Source organism: Sitodiplosis mosellana, unplaced genomic scaffold (genome assembly GCF_009176505.1).
Source record: "Sitodiplosis mosellana isolate CC-2019 unplaced genomic scaffold, AAFC_SMos_1.0 Smas_scaffold_3595, whole genome shotgun sequence".
Taxonomy (NCBI): Eukaryota; Metazoa; Arthropoda; class Insecta; order Diptera; family Cecidomyiidae; genus Sitodiplosis; species Sitodiplosis mosellana.
Window position 1 is genome coordinate 1 of NW_022598837.1, and position 11547 is coordinate 11547.

The 11547-nt window shown below is 35.5% G+C and overlaps 1 protein-coding gene across 1 annotated transcript; it reads right to left on the minus strand.

The window, feature by feature from the left end:
- Nucleotides 1-735: 735 nt before the first annotated feature.
- Nucleotides 736-6680, minus strand: LOC129571875 (uncharacterized). Its single transcript, XM_055451748.1, has 13 exons — nt 6333-6680; nt 6124-6251; nt 5869-6022; nt 5473-5623; nt 4581-5411; nt 3943-4422; nt 3082-3689; nt 2660-2994; nt 2466-2569; nt 1955-2365; nt 1602-1889; nt 1167-1531; nt 736-1077 (listed from the first exon to the last, which is right to left on the minus strand). Exons 1-13 carry the CDS (start codon nt 6555-6557, stop codon nt 913-915), a joined length of 4245 nt encoding a protein of 1414 aa, XP_055307723.1. The 5' UTR covers nt 6558-6680; the 3' UTR covers nt 736-912.
- Between the last annotated feature and the right edge of the window lie 4867 nt (nt 6681-11547).

Below are 11547 nucleotides of genomic sequence, written 5' to 3' on the forward strand. Positions count from 1 at the left end.
TTTATATCATTTTTTTACAAGTTTTCACGTAGTTAAATCCCCCTAGAAAAGAATTCAGTCCAAATTTTATCCAATCTTGACGCTTACCAAAAACAAAATGGTATTCTACCACGTGTTGGAAAAAGTATGTGTATTTTTTCATATATTTGCACGGTGTTTTTTTCTATTTTTCTGTTCAATGATGTTGTGTTGCAATGACACACTTAAAAGCTGGTCTCTTGCTAATTCAAATGGTTATATTTTAATGATTTTCAGAAAGTTCAATTCCAAAATCGAATGTTGAGCCTGCCAAACGACAACGTGCCAAATCAATGTTCGTTGATCAAACGGACCAGCCAATTGCGCCGACGACCAAACAGCCGATCAAGACGCCAAAAAATGTACATGCCACAATGGACGATATGCACTTTGAATTTTTCAATAAATTTGGCAGTTTCAATCATGGCCTAAATCCAAAGAACAATCGTCAACTAGCAAAGCCGCATCCAAAACCAAAATCCATGTGGGAGAATCTATTTGATGAATTTCAAGCCAAGCTTCAAGCAAAGCAAGCCAAAAACATCCAGAAACCTACATGAAAACCCATTATTTCGATTTAATACATCGATTTTATAGTGGAATAACCATATTTTTATCGACACAATAAACACGATACGCAATATTTCGGACAAATAAATTCCAATTGTCTTACTTTTTATTTATTTGAACGAGAACAGTTGCCGCGAAGTTAATAGATCCAATGAAATTAACTAAATATTTTTTATTTATTTCTGAAATTTTTCTTCTTTTGATCTTTCAAATAATTATGAGCTACAAAATGAGTTTAAATTCTTCCGTGAACATATTTTTTGTCACATTTGTGAGTTGGGATCCAGGCATACAACTATGTTTATTTCATCATAAGCTTTGTACTCAAAGTGAAATTCGTGGATGTAGGATGTGTCCATTACGAGTTATGGATTTTTTTTCTAAGCAAAGGTTGATGACCGCTCTCCAATGATCTTCTTTACTTAATGCCATATGATTGCCAATAATGATTAAAAGAGCAATTGGACGAGTCATAATTACATTAAATTTCTGAAAACAAATAAAGTAAATTAGTTGAACAGACACAAAACGTAAAGTGGCAAATACTGTTAAGGGAGGCTTAGGGCTTATATTTATACCTTTTTGTCCCGTAGAAAGCCCAAAGAATCAGTCCGAACTGTCGATACGATGACGATATTGCTCTCTTGTCCTTGATAGCTTTCTGGACATTTGATGCTGAGTTTTCCAAAATGCGATGTTTGCGATTCAATTAGTTTATTTTGGGCGCTGTATGGCGTTATAATAGCGATGTCTTCCAAAGTAACTGATTGGTCTTTCCATTTCCGTTTGAAGAGTTCATCCAAACAGAAAATCACGGCATCCACTTCATCTTGATTGATATAACTTGAACCAGATTTTACGCACGTACCATTGACGCTCCGAAATACAATTGGGAAGTTTTTATTAACCAAGAAATCTGTCCCAATGAACCAATCAGTTTTACCTAGAATAGATCATATTAATCAATTTAATAATAATTTAGTTATAAAATTCTTCAAGAAATCATTTCATGCCTTTCGGTGCTTCAGCTTTTAATGTTCTATTATAGAACAAATGATCAGATATAGACAAAATTTCCGGATGATTACGATGATTTCTTGTTAACTGGACAATGTAAAGAGGGTTGAACATTGATTCGGAATTTCGTCCATAAAGTGGCTGTTTGGATAAATATTCCATAAACGACGTTTTCATGCCCAATGCCGTGGCATTCTGTGACAATACTACAGCATCCAATTGATTCCAATCTCCAACAAGGACAATACTGCTGTTTATAATACCATTTTCATCCGTACATAATCCTTTAAGTGAAAAAAATTATTAAAAAACAAAAACCTGAATGAATAATGAAAAATTTCGAACAGACCAGCTATCGGTATCATCGATGTCATTTCGTTAACAAACCCGGCCTCGTCGATGTAGATGTGCGAAAAATGTTTTGAATTGAAGTGCATGTCCAGCCCACGCGATCTTGTTATACAACCTGCCGTTGAAAGCGTACATATAACCACTCTATAACTATACAACTTCTCCAAACATGGATATTCCAATCTTGAATTGATGTTGTTCGATATGCTTGCAATTTTGGGATCCATTTTCTCGATGTTATAAGAAGATGCATACATTCTTAAAATTTGTTTGTTATCGAGATGAACCATGAGTTTCTTAGCAATATCATCACAGGCCGAGTTTGATTGCGAGCAAACCAATACACATTTATCCGAAAACAATACGATTTCTGCGATGGAAGCAACCATCGTTGTGGTTTTACCAGTTCCTATGTAGAGATAGATAAGAGATAAATCAATGATGATTATTTTGTCAAAATATTATGCCCTTGAAGACGATATTCAAAATTTGACGAATTTTTTATTCACCTGGTGGACCGTACAATAAGAATGGGCGTGGAAAATTGGTCTTGTCAACGATAGCCCTGATGGCCATTTTTTGTTCATTATTCAAATTATTGGCGACAGGCGATCTAGAATTGTGACAAACGCAAAACGTGAAATAATCAGAGTTGTAATATTTAATTTGAAATATATAAAAAAATTGAAAGACGGAAAAGTACCTGAATTTTAGATCAAAATGAAGGGATGCCGACAATTCACTTTCATCATTGGCATACCTGGACTCAGCGATGAGTTGAGGAAACAATTTATGCTTTTCTATATATTTCAAAGCTTCATGTTGAATTTGGAAAGGTAGACGGTTGCCGTAAAATTTTAAATTGCATTCATTGGAGGCATCATCATTTCCCATTGAGTGGCTTAGTTGGACATTGATGTGTCTATTGTCACATCCAACTACTTTTCCAGACAAAAAACCTGGCATATCTGGTGATTTCAAAATAAAGCTATCGACAATCTTCATCTCGACGGCTCTTTTGTAGTTCGGCATGGTAGACTATAATATAAAAAAAACGAATTATTATCAATGATTCTAATCTATGAAAAAAGTTTGAAGAAAACAACAATCAATCATTATTCTGACCTCATATTTTATTTTGTAGGAGTTCGGAGAATCAGAGGAAGTATCCCGGAGCAGCTTGACTTTCTTCATGTCAAATTTTCGTGCATCCTTTGAAGAAGTGACTTCCTCCATCAAAAGCATAGTGGTGAAGGCATTAACATATGAATCAACGTCTGTTCTCATATTTTTCTCCAAATCAGTTTTGTATTCATCGAAGTCCGCTTTTCCAGTTTTACTGAATTCCAAATGTTCAATTAAATCGGGTATATCATAAAACTCCATTTTGGTCATTTTGAGTGTACCAAAATCTTTTGGAGCCGTCACTTTTTTCGGGATACGATTCATTTTTTTAATATCGAAGGGAGTATCATTGCCACGATATGATGAAGTGGCACATTCCGCTAAATTCTCATGAGATAATTTCTCGTTCACCAAAGTTGAGCTTTTCTTTGGTATTTTGAACTTCGACAATTTTCGGATTTTATTTTCAACTCCAGTTGCGATCGATCTGACTTGAATATCACTTAAATTGTTCCCATTTTCAATATTTGTGACTCTTCTACCTTGCTCTTCTGGGATGAAACTTTTTACTTCACTTTCTGGCAATGGATCATATAGTTTAATGAGAGCTAGTTGAAAATTTAAGAGGAAAAATATTAGATTACACATCAAAATTGTACAATGTCAAAGTAAATTATTCATTGGAAGAAAATGGTCATTGAACTTCGTTGAATAGATCGTAGTGTTTGACAAGTAATATCAGATTTGGATTGATATGCCTGGATCCATTCAGAAAAGTAAATTAAAATCAGATTTGCATTGATATGCCTGGATCCAGTGAAAAAAAAGAAGAAAATTGAAATCAAAAAGAAAAAAACGTACCACTTGATGAAGCTGGACTATTTGAAGAATCGTCAAATATCGATTGTATATCTTGTTCATCAAAAGCTGTCATTTGAACTGCTTCCAAGTAAACAGACCCAAGGTTCTCTTCATCACTTTCACCGTGCATATCATATCCACGATTGTGCACAGCCGAATCGAACATGTCATAATTCATCACTCCAAAATCACTGTAAATCATTTCATTCATGACCCGTTCTTGAGAGATTAAAGTGTCCGATGCTTCCCTTTCAGCCGATGAAATCAAAAGTTGGATTGGAGCTATTTCCAATTCACTTCCAAACATCGATCTATCCATCGAATTGGATTCATCATTTAGCATAACTGATACATTATCTTGAACTTGCGCAATATTTGACAAATCTCCAATGTGTTCCATTGCAAAATCAATCGTTGATTGTCCGGCGATTTCCTCATGAATACTTTCAACAACTGGAATATTTAGAATGTCCTCTGGCCCTATATTGACAACAAATGAGTGAGGAACATAATACAAAATCGTATAAAATAAATTTGTTTTTCATAGAGAAAAATTGGGTTAATATTTTTCATGAATAATGAAAAACAAATATAATGTTTCTTTTGTATATGTCTTGGCAATAAATTACAAAACCTACGGTCGATTTTGTATTGATACATGGTACATGACTCCGAAGGAAAAGATGTCCTTATGGTTTGAGTATCAGTCCCTTCACTTTCCCGAAGTGTGTTCGTTGGTTCATATCGACTGCGTTTTGTAGGACCTACCATAGTTGGGTCTGCGCTTCTTTTTGATCGAGTCTTTGCAATGCATTCCTCCTTTACATCATTTGAGTGAATTTCAAACACACTAAACGGTCGACCTTCATCTGGTTCCATGACATTTTGATTCGACTTCGAAGAAGTCTCACTATTCTCCATGTGCATTGGAAGAGCACAATCGTTCATTGACATCGGTTCGTCCTTTTCCAATCGATAGTCTCTGTATGTGGTACTTTGATGATATATTCTTACGTGTTTGTAGAAACTGGAAATCCCAGAAGTAAATACTGAACCACAGGTGCAGTACACCGTTTGTGTAGGAACTTTGGGAACAGTCCGAGGAACAAAAGAGTTCGTTACCGAAGACCCTAGTTTTGCCGCATCTTTTTTGTCTATTATTTTTTTGTGTTTAGATTTGTAGTGAGCCAAAATTGTGGTGACTTCACTACATTTTGTGCCACATGTTGAGCACTTGTAAATCATTCGGGTGTTTGAATGAAGCAATCGGATATGTTTTGCCAAAGATTTTTGGGATGCATAAGACCGATCACAGTACTCACATTCGAAATTTGCGTTTAAATACATGCTCTCTGTTTCTAGTTCTGACGCTTGTTGTATTTCTGACTTTACAATCTGATGACTATCCAAAGCTGCCACAATCTCTCGTAGACGAGCAACAGTGTATATGTTGTCTTGGTTTTCTTGACCTGTATAATGTATTTTTTCAAAAACTTTTCATATAAATGAGATATTTAATCGAATACTTACTATCGCAACTGCAATTTTCGAATTTTGGCAAAAATTGAATCCATCTGTTTGATCCAAAATTGACCGCTTCGGCTAAGTTGAAGCCTGCGTTGAAACCTTGATGGTATCCGCCGGATAATGTTATGACATACTGCCCGGGGTATTGAATAATCTAATAATATAATAATAATAAGAAGATTTAATTATTAGCACTACATGGAATGTATAATAAAATATCAAAGTCAATTATTTATTTCAAATAAAAACAGAATTGGCTCCATTCGAATTATTTGAAATTATATGGGATTGAGTAATGTAACATGAACAAATATGCCTGGATCCGAGCAAAGTTGAATTTGAATGGAATTGCATGATATTGAGTAATGAAATAGGAGGAAATTTTCATTTTTAGCTTACGCGGGTGAAACCAATGGCATTTTCTTCTAATATGGATGGCGGTATTAAAACGCATTTATGGCGAATATATTTTGAACAATCTGTGTACTTGTCCCCGCAAAATTGTTGCACCAATTTCTCCAGTGCATCATTATATTCCTCCGGAATGATATACCTTGGAATAAATAGAATAAATAATTTATTTTGGTAAAAATATTTACAATTGGATTATTAAATAATGTTTAATAATAAATGAATGTTTAATAGAAAATTTACCATATTTTTGGTGCGCCCGTGTGATTATAATTAACAGAGTTTAGGTCTCCGTCTTCCAAATGCAACCCAAATGCAGTTAATGGACCACCCATATAAAAATATGGTGTGTTAATGCCATCCATTTCCTTCTGATTAATCAATACAAATAAATCAGAATGGATAGTTTAGAAAAGAAAAGAAATATTAGATGAATTAGAATAGATTATTACCTCTCCGTGAATCAAAGATTCATTGGAGGAAAATTTTCCAAGATTCCACATATTGCAGTCATCTGAAAACCAGCTGCCTTTGTTGTCGGTCGCATATAATTTTTCTATTTTCAAATCTTGTGATTCCCAAGATTGCCAAAAGGCATCTTCAAATTGATTGATGGTTTTTAAATCCAGAACCGCTTCTAACTTCTTGGCGTTGTCTCTAAATTCCTTGAACTTCATAGACTTTCTGGTGTCATACGACAGGTCGAAGCCATCACCAAGATTTGTAGCAGTCTGCACCACTACACTTAATTTGAAATTTACTGGCACTTCTTTTGTACTGGGAGAGAACGTTTTGGGTGGAATAACCTATAAGACAATGACATTAGTATGGCTAAATCCAACCAATAAAACAATCAAAACAACTAATTTGAAAAGCAAAAACAACTGAGAACACAAAGAGAGACAAATTAAAATTAAATCAAATAGAAATATGAAAAATCCCAAACGCGAAAACATAATGCTAAAAATAACATTTTGCAATAAAATGTTAAGAAAAGGAAGGAACTTAGAACTAAAATGAACTCTTTGTCGCTCTTTGTAATATATCTGAACGTGCCTGAATCTAAGTTAGATAATCCCGTGAAAAAATACTTGCTTTTACACAGCTATGCCCCTTTTTTTCTAGATCTTCCACATATTTCTTGAAATTTTGGAACTGTTCAATTGATGGACGCAGAGTGCTTGATTCAAAACTTGATTTCACTTTTGACTGCATTTTCATTTCAATAGAACACAGATTTCACTAAAATAAATTAATTTATATATTTGATTACGTTATATCTATTTTAAATTAAAGCCTGCAAAAGTCGTTCTTCAATGTGCACATTTGCCGGCATTTTTTTGCAATGTGTTTCAATGTAAACAAACCGAAACAAACGTAAATGTGTCAAGCGAATGTCAAAACTACTACTTTATGTACTTTGTATTCTGGTACTTTGTGTGAGACTAAGCGAATGTTTTTGAAAAAAAACGGAACCAAAAAAAATGTGTATAGATTAAATAATGATGTAATGTAATAAATTTAATATGTTTCCAATTTAAAATCTACGAATATACATGTTTTTGCAATTGATTTCATACAATGAGTTGCACTCAATGCTTGGATCCAGGCATCGTCTATATGACGACAATATAACGATGATGCCTGGATCCAAGCATTGAGTACAACTCATTGTATGAAATCAATTGCAAAAACATGTATATTCGTTGATTTTAAATTGGAAACATATTAAATTTATTACATTACATCATTATTTAATGTATAAAAAATTTTTTGGTTCCGTTTTTTTCCAAAAACATCTTCATAGTCTCACTCAAAGTACCAGAAGTCAAAGTACATAAAGTTGTGTACATTCACTAACTACGCGCACTCATGGGGCACGTAGTTTGACGTATGGAGCACGTAGTGCTTCAGTTGCACTCCTTCGTAATAATCGCAATAATAACAACAACTATAACAATAACAATCGCAACAACAATAACAACGGTAACGGCAACCGCAACGGCGGACGTTACAATAACAACAACAACAACCGTAACAACAACGGCGGTAACACAAACAACAACAACTACAACAACAATCGTCGAAACGAACACACCATACATTTGGTGTAAGGAAACGAAGTGAATCCGGAGAACGGCGGACAACCAACGAATCAAGCATGAATACCGAACTAGAATCCCACAGGGTTCTACAAATTAACAATAATCTCTCAAACTTCGTCAAAATCCAAACAAATATTTCAAATCAAAAATCGATCTTCCTTATCGATACGGAAGCTTCGGTATCATTAATTAAAATAAATGCCATTCATAAAAATATAGACTACGATCATAACGACATAATAAAAATGACTGGGATCACCCGCCATCCTATTTTATCTCTAGGTTCATTTACATTAAGCATTGATGAACAAAATCAAACACTATCTCATAAGTTCCATGTAGTACCGAGTCATTTTCAAATTCCCGCATTTGGAATAATTGGAAAAGACTTTTGAGAACGCTTTAAATGCCTTATAGATTACGGAAATAATTCGTTCACAATTCGACCAAGGAATTCTGAACCAATTAAGTTAGATATAGATTCTGAAGTTTTACAGGGCGTGTCTGCTATACCAGCACGTTCCGAAAGTTTTAAGCTTTTTCATATAAAAAGCCAGACATTTCCTTGCGTCGTCGAAGCGCAAGAAATTCGTGAAACAATCGTCATACCTACAACCATTGTATACAAGCCAGAAGCTTGGATACGCGTCCTTAGTGTAGACGAAGATGTTAAATTAATTGAAACTGACAAACTTACCGCGAAATCTTTAAACGAATTTACGATCTATCGACCGGATAACGACAATGAAATTAACGACACACGAATGTCCAAATTGAAGGATGCAATAAAAACAAGAGTTCCGGGATTCGCGCGTAAACGACTCATTGATTTGTGTGGGGATTATTCGGACGTGTTCCACGTCGAGGGCGACACAGCCACGACGAACAATTTTTACACGCAACGTATAACCATGAGCGATAACACGCCGGTGTATACAAAAAATTACCGACTCCCACATGCACAAAAAGAAGAAATTCGAAAACAGTTTAAGATATTGCTTGAAAACGATCTCATCGAACTGAGCAAATCATCCTACAATTCACCACTCATCATTGTCCCAAAAAAGAGCACAGATGGCAAACCCAAATACCGTATGTGTATCGATTATCGTAAATTAAATAAAAACATAATACCAGATAAATTTCCATTGCCACGTATTGAGGAAATTTTTGAGGGTCTCGGTAGAGCGCAATATTTCTCCATTATGGATTTGCACTCGGGATTCCACCAAATACCGATTGAGAAAGACTCTCGCCATGTCACGGCATTCTCGACCGACAATGGCTTCTACCAGTGGAAAGTCCTGCCATTTGGTATAAATATAGCCCCTGCGTCATTCAGCAGGATGATGGCTATTGCTTTCAGTGGTTTACCACCTGAACTGGCTTTTATATACATGGACGACTTAATCGTCATCGGTTTTTCAGAAAACCAACATTTAAATAACCTCAAAAGCGTGTTCGGGGTCTGTAGAAAATACAACCTCAAGATCAACCCAGAAAAATGTGAATTTTTTAAACGGGAGATAATCTTCTTGGGTCACAACTGCACAGCCGACGGCCTAAAACCCGATCCAAAAAAGATAGCGGCTGTATCAAAATATCCAGAACCGCAAGATAAAGACGCAGTTAAAAGATTTGTTGCATTTGCAAATTACTATCGGCGCTTTATAGCAAATTTTTCACTAATCACGCATCCACTTACAAGATTACTCAAGAAACGTGTGGATTTCAAATGGACACAAGAATGCCAGCATGCATTCGACGAAATAAAACAATGTCTAACAACAACGCCAATACTTGCGTACCCCGACTTCAAAAAACAATTTCGTGTCACTGTCGACGCAAGCAATCTCGGCTGCGGCGCAGTGCTGAGCCAGATTGACGATGAAGGTAACGACAGACCGATCACCTTCATCTCAAGAACTTTTAAGGGGGGAGAACTAAACAAAGCAATCATTGAAAAAGAGCTTCTAGCCATACACTTTGCGCTAAAGTCATTCCGACATTATCTTTTCGGACAGAAATTCCTCGTCCTATCTGACCATAAGCCTTTAATTTATCTCTTTAAATTGAAGAATCCATCATCGAAATTGATGAGAATTAAAATGGATTTGGAGGAATTCGACTTCACGATCGAACACATAAAGGGAGCAGATAATGTGGTAGCGGACGCGTTATCACGTATCTCAATCAAAGACCTTGCTCAAACATATGAAGAAAATCAAATTTTTAAAATCGAAGTCTCTCCAACCAAAAGAACAACAAACAGGGTACAAAAAACTAAACATATTCGCGAAACAAAGACAATCCTTGCTTTCACAAGATCCATGGCGAAAAATCGTAACAACACAACGAACGTTACCACATCAGAAATCGACAACGTCGACATAAATAATACACACGTATTTGAAAACATGACTCAAACAAAGAAAAACCCACGCGTGCGGATTACAAGCTATACGCTTAATAACGAAGGTACAGCTACAAGTCTCACACTTACTGCCTTCCAGAGTCATCGAAAAATTTTCGAAATAAAACTGGGCCTCGACAACGAAAAAGTTACGTTAAATACTCTTCTTTCGACACTTCAAAGTGTAACGAGTGCCTCGAATATTAAAATAATCGAATGGCCAATTCATGATTCAATTTTCAAAATGAGCACACTTGCTGAATTCAAAGCTGCAGCTAACAAACAATTACGGGATCTCGACATTCACTTAATAAACACACCAATTAAAGTAGACAACATTGACGAAAGAAGAAAACTCATTGACAAATATCACACAGACGAAATTTACGGAGGACATTGCGGCCAAAAGAAAGTTTTTGCCAAACTGAAAGATCAGTTTTACTGGCGAAACATGTCCAAAGATATTGCGAAATTCGTTAAAAACTGCGAAACGTGCAGATTATCGAATCCAAAGAGAAAGACAAAAGAAAGGATGACGTTGACAAAAACACCTTGCAAACCGTTTGATATCGTACAAATCGACACAATCGGTCCAATGCAAAAATCAAACCAGGATAATATTTACGCTGTTACACTAATAGACGAAATGTCTAAATGGTTAACAATAATACCCGTAAAAACGAAAACTGCACTGGAAATAGCAAATGCTATTTTCAGAAAACACATACTTCTATACGGTCCCATGAAACTGCTAAAATCAGACAGGGGTACCGAATATGTCAACGAAATAATCGCGAAATTATGCGAATTATTAAAAATCAGCCACAACACGTCCACTGCCTATCATCATGAAACAGTTGGGCAAGTTGAAAGAAGTCATAGAACTTTAAATGAGTACTTAAGAAAGTATCTCAATGGAAAACTCGACGAATGGGACACATTCACAGAGTACTTCCAATTTCTATATAACATAACCAAAAACACGACACTTAACGACACCTACAGTCCCTTCGAAATCGTGTACGCAAGAACAGCGGACATGCCACACGAAATTTTCAACGGAGACGTAGACAAAAACTACAACATTGACGACTACGTGAAACAGACAAAAATAAAATTACAGACAATATACCAAGAGACAATAGCATT